Source organism: Melitaea cinxia, chromosome 25 (genome assembly GCF_905220565.1).
Source record: "Melitaea cinxia chromosome 25, ilMelCinx1.1, whole genome shotgun sequence".
Taxonomy (NCBI): domain Eukaryota; kingdom Metazoa; phylum Arthropoda; class Insecta; order Lepidoptera; family Nymphalidae; genus Melitaea; species Melitaea cinxia.
Genome location: NC_059418.1, coordinates 1,904,872 through 1,926,178, shown reverse-complemented (window position 1 = coordinate 1,926,178; position 21,307 = coordinate 1,904,872). Strand labels below are relative to the sequence as shown.

The following is a 21,307-nucleotide window of genomic DNA, read 5'->3' as shown; positions in this document are numbered from 1 at the left end:
TATTTAGTGCAAATTATTCGCGCGGGTATTGCCAGTTAAAATTTAATTAAAGAAAATCGAAAATGATTTTAATCAAGTAGGCTTCAAAAGTACAGAGTCGCCATAATATTAAATATATAATTATATTCCTTAATTACTAAATTCATCGACGTTAATTGGACGCTACCTAGAACTGTTAAGTAAACGCTGAACCGATTTTAATAAAATTTGGTACAGACCAGTTGTTGACGAGTTTGTCATTACAAACAAACATAATAAATAACAAATTCTTCCTGTTTATAATATAAGTTTTAAGATAATTTTATTATATCAAGCTAGCGGACCACAACGAACTCAAACAAAGAATTTGAAAAGCAATTTGTCGTAGTCGCTCGGAACTTACACGCATACATACAATTTTTAATCGACTTCCAAAAAAGGAGGAGGTTCTCAATTCGATTTCATTTTATTTTTATGTATGTTACCTCAGAACTTTTAAATGGATGGACCGATTTCAATTATTTTTTTGAGGCGTAATGTGTTGCGTGTCTTGTAGTCCCGTTTAGTTTAATTGAGATCTAACAAGTACTTTTGGAGTTATATCTAATAATGCGTATTTACTTGACTAGTTTTTCGTCGAGCTACGTTATATTATACCGCATAACTTTTCACTGGGTGTACCGATTTTGATGATTCTTACTTTAATCGAAAGCCAATGCTTAACATATAGTCTTATTTAAATTTAAATAAGATCTGATGACTCCTTTTTGAGTATTCATTGATAACGCGTATTTATTTGATTATTTTTTCGTCTACTAACGTTGAATTACTTGTCGATGTAATTGTAGTCGTTTTTTTTTTGTTTGCTAGCAAACACTATTATAGACCTTGCATTTTATGTATTTGACGACGCTTTGGCGCAACGGTCATAGGGTATATCGGGGGTTCGATCCCCGCTCGAATATACATTTGCCTTGACCGTACATATGTTTGCCGTACATAATATGTTTGTCTGGGCGTTTGTGCTTGTGTATTGTGTTTTTATTTATAATGTTACCTCCATAGGAGTGTCGTCATCGGTTTCCGTGTGTGTGTCTTCCTCCACTCCCTCTCTCTTGACCTCCTCTTGCGATAATTCTTCTTTTATCATCTCTTTAAGAGGAATTGAATCCTATGACAAAAAATACAAAACCATTTTTACAACTGACTGAATAAGCTATAATACAAACTAAAATCAAACTTAAATACTTTATTAACCGACTTCAAAAAATTATTTAATTTTATACTATTTTTTTTTTTAAATATTTTTATGTATTTATGACCAGGTGGACCGATTTCGATGATTTTTTTTTAATCGGAAGGTGTTGCGCGTCATGTGGTCCCATTTAAATTTAATTGCCTTCCAGTTTATCCTATTACCTACCACAATCGAGTTTTCGTACAGGAAATTGTTGGGCGCCTCATCAAAATTAAGATACTCTTGGTAAATTAGCTTGATACTAGTCAAGTGCATAAATGGTCCCTGGATCGTGGACTATTATTAAAGGGAAATTACTTCTTCATGATGTAAATTGATACTTAAAATATAAGCTTTTGGTAATTTGGAAAGCTCTATTACTGAACAATTAGATGTTTAATGGCGTCGAGTATAATAAATTAGTCCAACGCCAGGCATTTTACTTCAGCCCATTTACCGTTCTTATAATCGGACGCGCTCATCAACGTTCATAACATATAAGAAATTTAATAAAACTTTTGCAGCCATATTGCTTTTTTTTATGCCACCAGGTCTGCAAACAAGCGTACGGTTTAGCTGATGGTAAGCGATTACCGTAACTTATAGACACCTGCAACACCAGAAGCATTGCAAGCGCGTTGCCGGCCCAATCCCCAATCCCCCCAGGAGCTCTGGTCACCTTACTCACCAACAGAAACACGATACTGCTTGAAAACAGTATTATTTAGCTGTGACCTTCTGTCAGGTCGAGGTACTACCCCAGTCGGGCTGCTCCATATTTTGAGCAGGAAATTCCTGCTGTGCCCTACCTCAGTTACATTGCTTTGTAATTAAACATATTTAAAACAAATCCACTAAAGCTCAGTAGCGTCTTCGGTGCGACAAAACCAGCCCTGCGGTCACCAATCCGCCTGCCCAGCGTGGTGACTATGGGCAACACACATGAGTTCACGCATTTTTGGCGCGAACTTGTGGCTGGAATGATGATGATGATGAAAGCTCAGGCACCCAACGTAAATCAAATACCTCAGCGTCCTCCTTCTTGATGTCTTCTATCAACTTCTCTTCTGTATCTTCTGGCGCTTCTACCGGCTTCTCGCTGCTCTGTTCTTCCGGCGCCGGTTCTTCTATTTTTTCTTCTGCAACGTCTTCGGGTTCTTTGACTGGTTCAGGTTGTGGTTCCGGCTGGACTGTTTCTTCTGAAAAAGATTTTTTGGTGGTATAAATAAAAAATTCTCATAAATCTAGGTGTCGGTGGGTCTCCCTTTTTTTTTTTTTTATGTCACTAGGTCGGCAAACAAGCGTACGGCTCACCTGATGGTAAGCGATTACCGTAGCTTATAGACGCCTGCAACGCCAGAAGCATCGCAAGCGCGTTGCCGACCCAATCCCCAATCCCCCCAGGAGCTCTGGTACCTTACTCACCAACAGGAACACAATACTGCTTGAAAACAGTATTATTTTGCTGTGATCTCCCTGCCAACCGCGTTCAAATTGATCAGTTAAAAACAGTCCATCAGACAGGAATTTTAATTTACGATTCAGCCAGAACATCCCACTGCTGGGCATAGGCCTCTTTCTCAATATAGGACAAGGATCAGAGCTGAATCCACCACGCTGCTCCACTGCGAGTTGGTGGATATGATCGCTACTACGAGTATCGATCGCAGTCAGGTTATATGATCACAATCGGGAACGACGAGTCAACGTGCTCTCCGAGGCACGATGAAGAGACAGACAAGGACAGACGTCCGAACCGGAAAGAAATATTTATCTAATATATAAAATTCTCGTGTCATGGTGTTAAACATTGAACTCCTCCGAAACGGCTCGACCGATTTTAATAAAATTTTGTGGGCATATCAGGTAGGTCTGAGAATCGGCCAACATCTATTTTTCATACCCCTAAGTTATAAGGGGGAGAGGGATTAAGCGGGTTAATAACATATATGGCAAAGAAACGTTTGCGGGATCTGCTAGTACAAAATTTAATATCCATACCGGGCAGGAATCGAAACCGCAAACCGTCGGTGTTTTGGGTGACTTCACGCACCACTACACCAGAGCGGTTATTTTAATTTAATACGATTTAATTGGTCAAGTTGAAATACACAGGCCGAAGACGGGCAGCAGCGTCTTCGGTGCGACAAAGCCAACGTGGTGACTATGGGCACATGAGTTCACGCCATTTTTGGCTTGAAATTGTGCAGGCCTATGTCCAGTAGTGGACTGCAAAAGCTGATGTGATGATTGGTCAAGGGGCGTGGCTAAGCTGAGTTGCAGCGCGAGTCACTACTTTCATAACTTGGAATAGAATACAGTAATAGATAAAGTTTCGCTCAAATTACCTTCATTCATCTCCTCCTTTATCTCGGGAACTTCCGCCGGTAGCGGTATATCCTGCGGATCGGTTACTTCCTGTTCCTGAGCTTGTGCTTCTGGTGCTTCTTTTTCTTCTACCGCTTCTATAACTTCTGGTTGTTCTTCTACTGGTTTTCTAATAAAATAACATGGTTGTGAAATATCGTTAAAAAAAAAACTAAATAAATTCGCTATTTCTCTCACAGACCGATAAATGATGATGCTTTCAACCAGTGTTGTGTTTCTGTGGATAAGGTACAGAGCTCCTGGGGAGGGTCGGGGGTAGTTTTGACAAACCGTTTTCAATGCCCCTTGTATTTTAGCCGTTCATAGCTTACGGTTACCATTTATCAACAGTTGGACAGTACACTTTTTTGCCACCTATATAGTATGAAAGAAATATGGTTACATTGGGACGGCTTCATACAATTTGACGCCAATGGGTTAAATAGATATCCAAACAATACGTACATTTCCTCAACAACATTCTCTTCCGGTTTGGGCGATACTTCTGGCTCTTCTACGATCTTCTCTTCTGGCGGAGGCGCTTCTGTCTCCTTTATTTCTTCTTTTATCTGTGGATAATTTCTATTAATGAATTGAAGCTATGCTAATAATTTTATTTTACACTCTTAACCGCGCCGCGGGGGACACCACATGAACGCGACCTAGAGTCAACTTAAAAAATGTTACTAAAAAAAATATGTCATATAGTGTAAGGAAAAATAAGTAAGATTTTTAAGAATGGGTATGGTAGTGCAATAAGAACTTATCATAAAATGTTTGTAATTAAGCGCTTTTAAGCTGGTCCCATGGACTAAATAAATGAGGCCCAACTGGTGTCCCCCATGGCGTTCAACGTGTTGCCTGGTGTGAGCCCTGGAGCCTCCTGTCAATATATACATACATACATACATATGTATGTATTGAAAGAATGTTTGATATATAATCACGCCTCTTTCCCGTAGGGGTAGGCAGAGACCACTTCCTTCCACTTGCTACGATCCTTACATACATCTTTCGCTTCGTCCACTTTCATTATTCCCTTCATACATGCTCTTCGGTTTACGGTAGGGTACTCAAGACGTCCCTTATTTGGTCTCCAAACGTCCGCCTAGGTCTACCCCTTCCACCCCTTCCATTCACGCTCGCCTTATACACTTTTTTCGTCAATCGTTCTTCACTCATTCTTTCGACATGGCTAAACCATCTGAGCATATTAATTAATGTGCCAGGAGACTCCGCTCTTACATTGACCCAAACCAATAATGACATAACAACAGTCAAAATGAACATCATATATATTAATATGCTAATGTTAAGATGTTTGCCTCCCTTTTTAGAAAAAAATCTCACAATTACTCCACATAAATTATATATCATTTTACAGATAATAGCTTGCTCTACCGGCATCCATAACTTAAAAATGTATTATTGATTTTGTTTTTGTAACTTAATTAATTATTAAAATTATATATATGACGGCTTTCATTTTGAAACAACTTCAACATGAATGACCGTCAATGTGCTGTGACCATTGCGCCAACGCGTTACCGTATTTATTATTATTTATAAAAATTATTATATTTACCTTTCGCTCGTCGGACTGTATAACCTTTATTTCCGGCGTCGGGAACTTGACTTCCGGGAACGATATTTTGACTTCCGGCGTCTTCGGTTCCGGTATATTTTCATCTTCTCGAGTCTCCTGCGGCGCTTCTTGCATTTCAACCTTAAATTAAATTACTTTCAACAATTATAATGATCACCAGCTTATACTCGCGACTTCGTCTGCGTTATCTATACATTTAATAAAATGGTAGGAAAGTCAAAACTGTACATTGAATATTTTTTTAAAAGAATACTTGGGGTGTGATCTACAATCGATACCGAAGCCAAAAATATAGTTTTTAGAATTTTTGTCTGTAGGTATGTCCGGGATAAACTCAAAAAGTACTGCATGGATTGACTTCAAATTTGGCACGAATATTATTAAGTCGGGTCAACATACAGGCTACATATTATCACGCTATCACAGGCTACCTACAGGGAACGAGCAGTGAACCTTTATTTCTTCAACGCATTCTGTAACAACGCGTAATCTAACGATGCATATTTGAATGTTGTTTTTATGATGTTAATAACCATGCTATAAGCTAGCTTCTCACTATAAATAAAGACATTCTGTAGTATATTTAGTATCAGCATTGCACCCGTGCGAAGCCGGGGAGGGTCGCTAGCTTATTATAAAATAATTTTTAATTTTATTCAATTAGGCTTCAAAATAACTTTTGAATCAAGATTTTACAAATTATAAATATATTTGTTTTAATAAATGTGAAGCTACCGCCGATTTGAAATGTAAAGTACACAGTCGTACAGAGTCGGATCGACTTAAAACTCCGCAGTAACTCCTTCATAACACCTCCCTAACCTAACCCAACCTGATACACACATAACACCTACAGTATTTTTTTAATACTCGAAACAGGTATAAAAGGGGTTCAGAATTCGATTCTCGATTTAAACATATCCCGAGACACGAAAATGCCTGTAAAGACAAACTCACAAACAGACTGGACAAAATTGTAGAACAAATACAAATATTAGAACCCGTGACCTTATCTGTTATTGTCTTCCGTCACTACTACACCAGACTTATCATCATAATCTGCATCAACAGAAAAATTTGCAAAACATTAAATTGAACCATTTACCGTTTCCACTTCATTCGTTGTCAAATCATCCTCTGCACCTATTTCGTCCGACGCCGCTTCTTCCTGTAACATACAAAATATAACTCTTATGAACATGTAGATATCTAATTCAACAATTTATACGTACAAAATTATATACATAATATATTTGTCATGGAGACTCACGTATAATGGGTGTGCTTATCCCTATAAGAGATTTATATAATAGTAGTACGAACTTGCTATTTTATTGATACTAAGACATACCTTAACGTTGCTTATGGGCCCTTCTTCTTCGACGACTTCCGGTTCTGTGGCTTCGATTTCCTTTTTGGGTATCGGTTTTTCTGATACTCTGAAACAAATACGTTTCATTTATAGCAGGTTTGGGGACATCCATTAATTACGTGAGTTCTGAATTGGGGGGTGTCGTATGATCATTTCAGCCTATCACAGTCCGATGCTGGATAAAGGCCTCCACAAGTTCACCCCAAAAATGGCGTGAACTCATGTGTGTTGCCCATAGTCACCACGCTGGTTAGGCGGGTGGCGTGGTGACTGCTGGGCTGGCTTTGTCCCACCGAAGACGTTGCTGCCCGTCTTCAGTCTGTGCATTTCAAAACCAGCAGTTGGATGGTTATCCCGCCATCGGTCGGCTTTTTAAGTTCCAAGGTGGTAATGGAACTGTGTTATCCCTTAGCCTCTTACGACACCCTACTTTTATATGTCTTTAATACCGTAGCCACACAACGAACAGGGGTCGTATGAAATCCCACCAAACATCATTTAAACCAACTTCAAAAAATATAAAATATTAGACAAAAAAATACACAAGTCTCCATGGATTGAGTAGAATTTAAAAAAAGTGTTGTTTTTATGTTTTTTAACCGGCTTCAAAAAAGGAGGAGGTTACTCAATTCGGCAGTATATATATTTATATTAAGCTCTGATCCTTCTCCTACACGGGGAAAGAGGCCTATGTCTAGTAGGATATTACAGGCTGAAGCGATATTTTTATGTATGTTCTGTGATAAATTCGGCGTTAATAAACCGATATTGATAATTCTTTTATTTTGGAAAGTAGATATCCTATGTGTGGTATAACTCGCGTCATGTAAAAGGCTGAAATAAACTGAACGAGGTGTATTTGCGCATGGGTACACTCGCGCACGAAAGTACTACTATTTATTTTTTAATTAGGCTTTTACTCGCGGCTTCGCATAATGGATATTGGTAGGTACATTAAAAAATACTAGAAATACTTGTGCGAATAATTCGGACTAAATAAGTATAATAATTATCACTTACAAGCAATAACAAATTTTTAGTTGTTGTCGCCGGTAGAGCAAGCAATTATCTATAAAATTTTATATAATTTATGTGGAATAATTGTGAGCCTTTTTCTAAAAAGGGAGCCAAATATCTTAAACCCTATAGCCTATTAATATATGTGATAGATATAGAAGAATATCATTAAACAGAATTAGAAAAATGTTTGATTCAGTATATGTTTAATCTAATTACCTAAAATTAAAGCAATGCTGAAACTCATTCCATTAAGTCGTCGTGGGTGACGTTGAACCAGATGAGGACGCGGTGTTGGTGCTAGAGGTGGCCATTTCATCATCACTTGAGCTTTCATCATCATTTGAGTCAGACTCATCATCCCCTACGCGAATAGTAAAAGTTTCTGTCATCATGTCGACCACATGATCGCTTTTACGATAATCGGCCTCTATTTCCTTCACCTCGGTGCATAGTTTCCTCCATTTTGGTGCTCCCATCTAATTTATTTTTTCATTACCCAGGTCAGTTTTCTGTGTAAGGCCAACTTACGTTTTTGCAAAAACATAGCCCTTTATTTGGGACCAGACCATTTATAGGATTTAGGTCTGGATGATATGGGGGCAAACGAAGTACAGAATGGCCTGCTTCGCTTTTTATTAAGTTGTACAACTGTAGCTTTAGCATGGATTCTTCAAATATAATTCCTTTTTGACGGAGCCAGGTTTCCATATTTCCTTGTGGTGGACGTTGGTGCAGCATCAAGTTGTCGGTTGTGATAAGATGCATTGTCGACTACCACTACTATTACTAATTAGGCGGTAAATTCGGCATCAGTTTACTACGGAGCTACCGCACGAAATTCTCCGAGTTCATCTTGTCGTGGTAGTCACAGCTTTTTGTACCGGCTTTGAACGTCAGCAAGGCATTCGGCACAAAACCTGCTTCACCACCCGCGTGCACGTGCACCCACCAAGCGATTACTTTCGATAGAGGTTTTTTTAATGCCTTTTGTGGAACCGTCTGTCCAAGAATGGTGATACGCATGGGAACTATCGACGTATGATTCGTTAGTGTAAATTATAGCTCTTCTTTCCTCTCTATATTTTTTCATCTTTCTCAGATATTCAATGATTTGAAATCGAATTTTTGACTGCTCAATTAAAAAATTTCTATTGGTTTCTGTTTTTTTTTCCATTTAAAACCAATGTTTTTTTAATATTCGCCCGAGACTTGCTGCCGATCCTTGGAAGGCAGGTCATCCTGTAACTTCGTTTGCAACTTGCCTATGGTAGGCAATTCTTTTTCAGTGACGTGAAAATTGTGGACGATTATTTTTATAACACCCTGGTCAAAGCTGTCAATGTCTGTTATTGGTTTTTGTTTGAATCTTTTATTTTTGCCGGGAGATCGGAAGACAGTTAGAAATTTCGAATCTTTCGAACCATTTACGGTTCGTCTCACTGTAGACTCGGAATATGTTGTTGCCTCTGCGGTCCGTTTCATACATTGTTTTAAATTCTTGACTGCATTATTATCAGCCTCTTTCTTCATGAAACAATATACGTTATAAATCATTTTTCTCACTTCTCTATGTAAAACCATTTCGTTATTTAAAACTTTAAACGTACGTTTATTTATTTTTATTTTTAAAAACCAGGAGAGTCGCAATTGTATCAATATCGAAGTCATTGATAAATAGGCAGAAGTCGTCTGTACAGAGTATATACATACATACTCTGTACATTCAATTTGTTTCAATATATATTTTTATGTTATTTTGTCTACAAAGCGTTACACATACATTGTGTATTAACATGAATAAACCCGTGTAAAAACAGCACTCGTGGATTAGTCATTTCGCATCTTAACTCCTCCTATACTATCGTACGTGAACAAACAGTTCCGTACAATATTTTTTTGGTCCTTCGAAAAATTAATAAGTCACACCCTCGCGACACGTGGCTCGGTGTTTAGTGAACAGAACATTAGCCTGGACCTTTCTTTAATGCTAGTAAAGTGATTTAGACATATAAACTGTGATCGAGTTACTTTTGGTGTGACCCCTACGCACGCCCAGAGGACATCAGGGATCTGACCGTAAGGCGCTAACTAACAACAACTCAAGTAAGATCTTTCCTTTTTTCTGATAACATGGATATGCTACTCCGCCGCCAGGCTGAAATTCTCGACGCCGTTAAGCAAATAGAGCATAATTTCAAGAAAGACCCTAGCGGCCGCAAAAGGCGTCAACATTTGGACGCCAAGCTCGAGTCCATCGACAAACTGTGTTCGCAATTCAATTCAAATGACAGCAAGCTACAGGCTTTTAGGGACGACTCACCATACTTCGCGGAGGAACAGCACGACCGACCGAATGAATACTACACCAGGGTTCGCTTTATGATAGTGGCACACCAGACAGTTCCATCTCTACAGCACAAGCCGGTCGTAAGAAGCTAGGACGTCGAACTAAAGGTCACAACACTCCAGGCGACGCAACCGGTCGCGCCGGGACGCCCAGCCCGCTGCTCGCTCCGGCACAGATTTTTTAGAGTTCAGATTCAGAGCTTGAAGAATTATTGTCGCAACAACGAACAAATTTCAGAGCTTTGTCGATACATATACAGGGTGCAAATTTAAACACTATTATTGATAAGTGGGAGCTGGAAGAGGAGCTTCGCAATCTGCGGACGCGTTGAGATACCGTCGCTAAATTGCACCTTAAAATCGATCATATAAGTCAGGATTCCAACATCTAATATGAGCATGAATTTAGTTATAATGGAACAATATACAAAAATTTGAGAAGGTCAATTTATCAAAAATTGTCAGCCACTTCCCATCTTCAACAATCCACCCCTGTTCCGTTACCAAAATAAATTATTAGCAGAAACGATGTTCACGCAAGTACGTACATACGAACGTAGCAGTTACAGTTCACAACTGTCATGTATGACGTATTTGTTATCTGTTGAGCAATGCATGAATCGGTGACAGCCACCGGCAGTCAAACGCGCTCGACAAATTCTCTCTGCTTGTAAAACCGCTGCCTTTTAAAAATTCGCTAAGAACCGTTAATCGCTTATAGTTCACCAACTTGCTTCAAGATTATTAGAATTGTTGCCCACGAGAAAGGCTGGATCATCGTGCAGTTGCAGACCCAGGTACGTTATACATTGTACTTCGTTTGTGCTGCTTGTCGTGAACATCGTTAATACTTTATGTATGTGACTCCGCCACCGCTCAGGTGCAATTTCCATACAACCCCTAAAATAGATATACCGGTTTTTACAAGAAAATATATTCAGTGGCCTACTTTATTTGATCTATTAACCAAAACAATTCACAACAATGAAATTTTAACTATGTGTCAAAAAATGCAACATCTAAAGGGGAAGTTGAAGGGGGAAGCGGCTAATACAGCATCTTAATATTTCTGCTGATAATTTTTTTACTGCGTGGGATCTGTTAACCCGTAGGTACAATAACACCCAACTGTTAGTTACAAAAAATTTAAAGACTTTTTTGAATCAACCTACTGTTCAAAAGCAAACAGCTTACGAAATTAAGCGTCTCTATGACACTAGCATGGAATGCATTCATGCTATACAAAATTACGGGGTCAACATTTCTTCATGAGATCCGATACTAGTTCATTTAATATGTAAAAAATTAGACCCTGTTTCCTATAATGATTATAAAGAGGCCCGTAAGTCATCAGCCTAAGTAAGTGACTTGCCTTTGCTTAACGAGCTTATGAGATTTTTAGAGGGAAAATATACAGCCCTCGAAGAGATTAGAAAAAAAGACTTAACATATTGTGTTTGAGTACGTGCGCGTCTGATGATCGCGTGGGGCGCGGGCGACGCGAAGGGGCGGGGAGCGCCGGCGACGATGCGAGCGCAGAGGCGACGAATTAAGTTGTCATTCACGACGCCGAGCCGTCAACACTATCAATATTATTTTTTTTATTCGCGACGCCAAGCCGTCCAAGTCTTATATATTTTTTATAATTTAAACAACAATATACGATTGAAGAAATACAGTCCATTTCCATTAACCAGCATCGGGTACCAGTTTTCCCTAACCATTGCGGCACAGGGCACTGGCCCCAACAATATGTCTATAGATCTATTTTGAATAAAAATCAATCGCCTGCAAACGAATCAAGTAATATTAATCAATTTCGTTCATCGAATCGCAATGGGAAATTTCAGACTGTTGAAGCGCCTATTATTTTTATTTAATTTTTTATTTTTAATAACGGTAACATTATATATTTGTCTACTTGCCTATACTCTTTGCTTTACTTCCATCCTACAAATTATTCTTAACACAGCGAATTAATAAATCTATGTTATCGAGCCAAAATCTTTAATTTATACAAATTCAACATCAAACATTTGGTGACCGTGACAGGACGAATACAATCTACGGAAACGAGCAACAAGAGATACGCAATTACGTTTCGACGGTTATTCGACGATCCAATTGCGATTATTGCATCATCCGCGGCCAGAGTAACCCGGCTGGAAAAGTGATCGTATTTCTGAAGATAGAAGGACACTAAAGAAGCCTGAGCGTAAATAACATCAACGCTTCGGCCTAATCAGCTAAGTGCCCTGCTATTTTCCAATTATACCCAATCCTACATCTAATACCTAATATCTATTCCTTTATTACATCATCTTATTTTAAAACAACCCTTAATTTCATTAGTTTCTTTTATACCCTAGTAAACATAACATATTCACGATAAATTTATACATGATTAGTAATTATCTACATTAAGTCTATCAGAACGAAAGTCAACATCGTAAACCATTAATAATAATTTATAAAGATATTAGTATTTTTGTTTTCTTTTTGTTTCAAAGAAGTATAAATATATAAGTATTGAAAACGTATCGGTATATTAACGTTTTCTTTGCCGACTATTTTTCAGTTAAATCGAGACGGGAGCCGTGCGGCCATTTTGTACCGGCCACGTGTTTTGAGATCGTGATTCGCGGGACAGGTGACGCCAAAGTGAGGAGAGTGAGCGATTATTTTGCTTTTTTAAATTAATACGATTTTATTATTATTTCGAATTAATATCAAAAATGATCAGCGACAGTGATTTTAAGCATGATCTAAAGATCTTACTAAACGCGCTTCTATAAAAGGTCGTATTACTAAGTTTAAAAATTATATTGATACTATTTCAATAAAGGAGGATCTGTCTCCAGTTCAGTTATCAGAATTATCAATAAAATTAGAGAAATATCGTTTATTAGCTATTCAATATGAACAGTTGCAAGATTCAATTGATGTTTTAAATTCAGATAATTTGTCATTTGAGATAAATGAGCGAGATACTATTGAGCAAGATTGTGCGACATGTATTGCAATTGCTCAAACTATTATTACTGATTTTAACAGTCACAAAGATGAACAAAATACATCTTCCTTGTCTCGGTGTCATCGTGATCATTTTGAAACAGAATATAAATTACCTCAATTACAAATTAATAAATTTTATGGTACCTACTTTCGATGGTTGGAGTTTCGTGACACTTTATCAGTTATACACAGTAACGATCGTATTAAGCCTATTCATAAATTTCATTATTTAACATCATACTTAGAAAGTGATGCCGCACGCATTATTTCTAATATTGAGGTTTCCGAGGCTAACTACAATGATGTGTGGCGCTTGCTATTTGAAAGATATGACAATAAACGACAGCTGATAAATCATCATTTAAATGCTCTTTTTAAAATGGATCAATTGGTTCGTGAGTCTGAACGATCCCTACGTTTTCTTGTGGACCATGTTACAAAGAACTTGCGCGCTTTGTGTAGTCTTGGACAGCCTACTCAACACTGGAATATATTAATAATACACATAGTATCATCCAAACTAGACACGTTTACTTTAACTAAATGGGAAGAAATGCGTAGCTCTTTGAATGAGGTACCTACATTAGCTCAATTTAATAAATTTTTTAACAGATCGTTCTGATATACTTGAAACATTACATCGTAATAAAATAGATAGATTGAAGTCCTCAGGTAGCTCTTCACGGCCTACAGGTCCTAATTTTAACAGTGAACGAGTTCATACGAAATCTTTTGCATCTTAGCAAAAAAATAGTAATAATTTTAAAGTTTGCATTATTTGCAACGGAGATCATAAAATACATGAATGTGGAATATTTAAAAGAAAGAATTTTGATGAAAAGGTTTCCGATGTTCAAAGATTAAAATTATGCATGGATTGTTTGAACTAGGCCCTTGTCGTATTTGTAAGAAAAAACACAATACATTTCTTCATCAAACGAAAGAGCTCGATACCAATTTGTCTTCTTCAACTACTACGTCTACTAATACTATATCAAACTTTTCAATGCAACCAACAAATCAGGCTATACTATCTACTGCATTAATTGAAGTACGCAATGCGAAAACAAATAAGTCGGTTCAAGTTCATGCATTACTTGATTGTGGAAGTCAATCATCATTTATTAGCAAACAATTAAAAGAATATTTAAATCTCGAATCAAGCCAAATAAATAAAATTATAGGTATTGGCAACAACTCATCTAACCACATAACAGAGAGTTGCATCGCTCAACTTAGTTCAATACATGAAAAATATTGTGTAACGTTAGCTTGTTTTGTGCTTAAAGAGTTAACAGGTTCGATTCCTGCTGCTCCTATTAACTTAAATAATTTAAAACTACCAAAGAACTTAAAACTTGCCGATCCCAATTTCAATATTCCATCGTCCATCGATGTACTCATTGGTGGAGACTTATTTTGGGATGTTCTAGGTAATGATGATCAGTCATTGGGTCCAGGTCTTAAAGTTAAACTAAGAAGTTCTAAGCTTGGTTGGCTGATTACAGGTGCTATTTCTACTAATTTACGTACAACTAAGGAAATTCAAAATCATAATTCTGTTATAGACAGTCAACAAGATGAAAGCATACAAAATTTATTGCAAAAATTTTGGAGTATTGAAGAGGTTCCTCATAAACCTATGCTTACTAAAATCGAAAAGGCCTGTGAACAACATTTTATAGATACCATTCGCTTGCCTAATGGGAGATTTTCGGTTCAACTACCTTTGATCGACACACCTGATTGTCTGGGTGACTCTTACAAAATGGCACTATAAAGATTTTTTAATTTAGAAAAACGATTTAGGAGAAATTATAAATTAAAAACCGAATATTCTAATTTCATTTGGGAATATTCTGAGCTTGGACATTCAGAAGAGCTCGCTGAGTCTAGACCACCGGAACAATCTTATTTTTTGTGTCATCATGCAGTATTTAAAGAAACCAGTGAATCTACAAAAATAAGAATTGTTTTTGACGGTTCTGTGCCTACCACATCAGGATATTCATTAAATGATATCCAAATGGTGGGACCCAACAAACAAGATTTGCTATTTTCTATTTTGATTAGAGCTAGACAATATAAGTTTTTACTTACGGCTGACATAGAAAAAATGTACCGGCAAATTAAAGTACACGATGCTTGTCAAAATTTACAATTAATTTTATGGAGGGAAAATGAAATAGAGCCAATTAAAATACTACGCCTTAAGACAGTTACGTATGGTCTTGCAAGTTCTAGTTTTTTAAGTACACGTTGTCTTTGGCAGTTAGGACATGAATGTACAGATAAATCTATAGAAACAATTATCAAACATGACTTTTATGTAGATGATCTTATAACTGGAGCTAATAGTAAAGATGAACTTCTATATATTCAAACTTCTGTGTCAAACGCTCTTAAAAAAGGTTGCTTTAATCTACGCAAATACAAATCTAATTGCAAATACATTTTAAATTCTGATTCAATAAATAGAAATGATAGATTAAGTATAAGTTCCTCAATTAGCGCTTTAGGCATTAACTGGGATCCTGGTAATGATAGCCTACAGGTTTCTTTTGAAATTCCACCTAAATTGGAGTTTGCTACTAAGTGTTTAATTCTGTCTTTTACTTTTAAAATATTTGATCCTCTAGGTCTTATAAGTCCATGTGTTATTTTTCCAAAAATTATTTTGCAATCTCTATGGCAAAAGAAATTAGACTGGGATGTTCCAGTCCCAAAGGATATACAAAATTCTTGGAACGAGTTTACCAATGATCTATCATACCTTTTAAATCTTCAGGTACCACGAAGGGTTGTTTGTGATAAACACAGTTATATTGAATTCCACTCATTTAGTGATGCTTCTCAACGTGCAATCGGAGCTTGCATCTACCTAAGATCAATTAATAAACAAGGCCTAATTAATGTACAACTGTTGTGTTCCAAGTCTAGAATAGCCCCACTTAAACCTACAACCATACCTCGTCTAGAACTATGCGCAGCACTCTTAGCAGCTAAGCTATCTAAAGTAGTTATTACATCTCTTAGATGTGTAGTCGCACGTCAGGTACATTGGTGTGATTCTACAGTTAGCATTTGTAGCAAATAGGGTTGTGGAGATTCAGAACTAACCGATGTCAATTCATGGCGTTATATACCTACATTAATGAATCCTGCAGATTTTATTTCTAGGGGTTTATTAGCTAAAGACATTATTACAAAGAATTTGTGGTGGTGCGGCCCTGAGTTTTTGTTACGAACAGAATGCGCATGGCCTGTTTTTTCCCTAGGTACGTCGGACGATGCTAAGTTGCCTGAAATCAAACTAAACTTAGCATTAGCCATAGCAGTTGCAACTAAAGAGTCAGTTTTAATAGTATTTGAAAAATATTCAAAATTTGTAAAAATTCAAAGAGTTTTAGGATATGTTAAGCGTTTTATTTTTAATTTACGAAACAAAACAAATAAAAGGACAGGGAGTTTAAGTTTAGATGAGCTGAACGATTCATTTCATAATCTTTGTTCATTTTCTCAAACCCAATCTTTTCCTAAAGAATACGATATGTTAAAGATGGGTAAGGCTGTTAGTAATAAATCAACGATTTTACCATTAACACCCTTTTTTGATTATGATTTAAAATTGATAAGAGTCGGTGGCAGATTGGATAACTCTGACTATAATTTTGATAAAAAACATCCTATCCTTCTTCATTCAAGTCATTATCTCACGAAGCTTATCTTTGAAAGGGAACATCTTCGTTACATGCACGCAGGACCGCAGTTATTATTATCAGCAATTCGTGAGTGTATTTGGCCAATTAATGGTAGGCGTCTAGCACGAAATACAGTGCATAAGTGTGTTACATGTAGGCGTTATCAAGGTAGGGCTATACACCCAATAATGGGCAATTTACACGTGCAAAGAGTTGCGCCCGACTTTCCATTCAAGACTGTAGGTGTTGATTTTGCTGGTCCATTCTACATATTAAATAAGAGGGGTCGCGGGGCGAGGACAATTAAAGCCTATTTATGTCTATTCATATGTTTTAGATTTAAATGTTTGCATTTAGAAGCTGTCAGCGATCTTTCTAAGGATGGTTTCTTACAGGCCTTCCGTAGATTTATATCTAGACGCGGAAGACCAACAGAAGTATATTGTGATAATGGTAAGAATTTTGTCGCGGCAGCCAAGGAGATAGGTACGTTTTTGAATACAAATAAACAACAGATATTGGATTTTGCAACTGAAGAGGACATTAAATTTATTTTCTCACCCACGCACGCTCCTCATTTTGGTGGTATCTGGGAGGCCGGAGTAAAATCCGCTAAACATCGTATTCGTCGTGTCATGGGTCACACTCATCTCACGTTCGAAGAGTTAGGAACATTGTTTGCAGAAGTCGAGGCTATTTTAAACAGTAGGCCTTTGTATCCCTTATCATCCAATCCCAATGATTACCGTCCCTTAACACCTGGGCACTTTCTGATAGGTCGGCCACTGCGCTCTCTAGCTTCGCCATCACTTGCTGACTATAATACTAGTCAATTGCAGCGACATGCAAGGATGGAACAAATTCGTCAACACTTTTGGCAGCGTCGGCAAAAGGAGTATGTCTCGGAGCTTCAACAGCGGTCTAAATGGAGAACGAGTTCATCAAAACTACAAGAGGGAGTCTTTGTGCTGCTGATCGAGGACAATTTGCCTCCTCTATGTTGGAAGCTTGCAAGAATATCTCGCTTATTTCCCGGATCAGACGCAGTAGCACGTGTTGCGGAAGTTCGCACATCTACAGGTACCTATAGAAGACCTTTGACCAAGCTTTACCCTCTTCTCACCGGTGACGACATGCAAGGTATATAAACAAAAATATAATTTGTTTAAATTTAATAAGTTTGCGCAATTAGGACCGGATGCGAAACTGAAAACGGTAAAGAAATTGGATATCTGCGCAAATTGTTTGTTCAGTCATGATGGCAACGCATGTAATTCTAATAAATTGTGTAAAAATTACGGTAAACATAATTCCATTTTACACGATTCTTTTGCGTCATATTCCGCGCCCCCCTCTCTGACCGCTGCCGCTAGTAACTTGATACATGCGTCCCCGAGTGCCCCCGCGCCGAATAAATTGCTGACACCTATGACTATGACACTGAACTATGTTTCCAAGGACGACGAGGAAATTCTTCTTACGACATTATTAGTTAAAGTTAAGGCAGCGGATGGCTCATACATTACTCTGAGGGCTCTACTCGATCAGGACTCTCAAATCTCGCTTATCTCTGAAAATGCTGCACAGTGGCTAGGCCTACCGAGATCTCGTTACCATGCATCTATTTCCGGTATAGTTTATGGTTCGAAACAAAGTAAAGGAGTACTTAATCTCTCTTGTCAGTCTATATACGACGATTATGTTTTTGAAACACAAGCCTTAGTCATAAATCATGTTATAAATAGCTTACCCAACGTCTCCTTTGCTAAGTAAACCTGGGAACATCTCCAGAATATACAGCTGGCTGACCCGCATTACAACATCTCAAAACCCATAGATTTATTATTAGATGCTAGTGTTTATATGTTTAGCCCCGGGGCTAACACATGGGGCAAAGCACCCATCGCCCAACAAACAAGGTTGGGTTGGATATTATCAGGAAATGTGAGAACATTCAATTGTAGTGTAGTTATTAATAATTAATCTGAGATATCGAATTATTGGGAATTTAAGAAAATAAACGAGTGTGCCGCAGACATGACGGAAGGTAAAAAATATGTGAACAGCTTTTTAAAAATACCAATAAACGTTTAGATAGCGGTAGGTATGAAGTAGCGCTTGCTATGAATGAACAAAACTTGGGTAGGTCAAAAAACAAGGCCATCGCACCAAATTCATAAGTTTAGAAAAGAAATTAGCTATTAATGAGCAATGTTCTCAAAGTTAGAAACAATTTATGAACGAGTAGTCGAGCCTCGGTCATATGAAACCTGTTGATAGCAGTCAACAAGGACCGTCATGTTACCTTCCCCACCACGGAGTTATAAAAGCTGACTCAACTACCACTAAATTACGAACAGTTTTTAACGCTTCATCAAAAACATCATCAGGTAACATCCTAAATGACTTGATGGAGCGGGGGCCAAATTTACAAAAGGATCTGTAAAGCCTTATTTTAATTTGGCGTCAACATAAATATGTAATCACTGCGGATACCGAAAAGATGTTTCGTCAGATTCTTGTAAATGAGTCAGCTCAGCATCTACAGCGTATTGTGTGGAGGGAATCTCGAGGAGACCCGTTGAGTATCGGCTTACTACTATCACGTACGGTACAAAGGCCGCCCCATACACCGCTATGCGCACATTAAGCCAGCTCACAGACGATTATGGGCAAAAATACCTCATAGCCGCTGCCGCCTTAAAGAATTCGTTTTATATGGACGATCTTCTAGAAGAGTTTAGCAGTTTCAAACAGGCTAAGGAACTTCAACAACAGCTGATTAATATATTGATGAGAGCCGGCATGAAAATACGTAAGTGGAGTAGTAAAGACCCTGCTCTTATTCAAAATTTATCACCGGGGGACGTGGACTCCTCCTTAGACTTCCGATGCACGGAGTCCAGAAAAATACTAGGGTTACGATGGAATCCAAAATATGATACATTCTCATTTAGAAATATATTTCACGATATTAAGGATGATACACATATTACTAAGCGACAGTTACTATCGCATATTTCAAAAGCTTTTGACCCCGTAGGGTGGCTCGCTCCGCTGACCATCAAGGCTAAACTTTTATTTCAGAAGACCTGGTCCGATGATTGCATGACTTGGGATCAAAGGTTACCGCACCACTTAGTAGAGGAGTGGCAACAACTAAAATGAGATCTCCAAAATATTGAAATTTTTGAAATACCGAGATATTTTGGAGAAAGCGATAAAATTGACCTATATGCTTTCTGTGACAGCTCCGAAAAAGCGTATGCTTGTAAAAAAATTCTGAGCACTTTACTACCGAAACTCGAACTTTCTAGCGCTTTATTATTATCACGCCTTATAACAATGGTTGAGCAAGCGCTACATAATGAGATAAATAAAAAACATGCTTTTACAGACAGTATGATTGTCCATGGCTGAATCCACGGAGATACCAACCGGTGGAAGCAATTCGTGGCTACCAGGATCAACCAGATCACTGACGATCTACCCTCATGTTGGCATCATGTAGAATCAAAGCAAAATTCAGCAGATTGTGCGACGAGAGGGATGACCACAGCACAACTAAAAGGTTTCATTCCCTGTGGTAGGAGGGCCTAGAATGGCTTCGAGAGTACGATTCCAAAACTATAAAAAGCGAATGCTACCCTTCCCCCGATATTGAAGTTAAAGAAAATCATTCCAACTTCAGTGTGTACGCAGCCTTAAACGAAAACAATGCATTTATATTTCAATTAATAAAGAAATGGCGTTACGTTACATAATGACATTGAGAAATAAACAAAGCGTACCGCGACTTAGCTACCTAACTTCCTCGGAAATGCAACGTTCGTATGACGTAATTATAAGAACGATACAAAAATATGAATTTGAAGAGGATTATCAACGTTTAGTTAATAATAAAAACATTAGCTGAAATAGTAAATTATCAAGCGTTTGTCCCCATATAGATAAAAAAAATGGACTTATGCGAGTTCGAGGAAGGCTCAATAACTCACTTTTACGTTCATCAGCAAAACATCCAATCATCCGAGTCACAGTCGTCTAACAAATCTGATTATATCTGAAGCACATACATTGACGCTTTATGGTGGTCCTCGACTAACACTTTCTTTTATCAGGGAGAAATATTGGATAATAAGTGAACTACGCACCGTTAAGAGGGAGTTGCGAAAATGCAGGCGCTTTTGTGAACAGAAGTCACAACAATTGATGGCTGATCTTCCACAACCTAGGGTTTTATTCTAGGGCATCACGTCCCTTCACACATACAGGTGTAGACTTTACGGGTCATTTTGACATAAAAAGCGAAGGACGCGGGGTTAAAACCTCAAAGGGCTACGTAGCAATTTTCTTTTGTCTCCCTACCAAGGCAGTTCATTTAGAACTGGTGTCAGATCTCAGTACTCCGGGATTTTTAGCTGCGTTTAGAAGGTTATGTGCTCGACGCGGGTGCCCTCGCCGAGTTTACAGCGACAGCGGAACTAACTTTGTGGGCGCTAACAGGCTGTTCAAAAGGCAGTACGAGCAGATCATACAAACTAAAAACCAGGATTTCTTTCGTAACATATATTATTACGACATTGACTATTATTATTTAACGCACCAGGGAATCCAGAAGCCGAAGGTTTGTGGGAAGGAGCCGTTAAACACATGAAATATCA

At 37.9% G+C, this 21,307-nt stretch overlaps 1 protein-coding gene across 1 annotated transcript in view; it reads right to left on the bottom strand.

Moving 5' to 3' along the window:
* LOC123665861 (bromodomain-containing protein 8) overlaps positions 1-21,307 on the bottom strand; it is an 89,925-nt gene that overhangs the window by 3,679 nt on the left and 64,939 nt on the right. The window contains exons 10-16 of the mRNA XM_045600095.1: positions 6,541-6,628; positions 6,295-6,357; positions 5,169-5,309; positions 4,049-4,152; positions 3,565-3,713; positions 2,243-2,415; positions 1,037-1,150 (exon numbers count right to left, since the gene is read on the bottom strand). Of these exons, the coding sequence (XP_045456051.1) occupies positions 1,037-1,150; positions 2,243-2,415; positions 3,565-3,713; positions 4,049-4,152; positions 5,169-5,309; positions 6,295-6,357; positions 6,541-6,628 (832 nt within the window). The remainder of the gene's footprint in view (positions 1-1,036; positions 1,151-2,242; positions 2,416-3,564; positions 3,714-4,048; positions 4,153-5,168; positions 5,310-6,294; positions 6,358-6,540; positions 6,629-21,307) is intronic.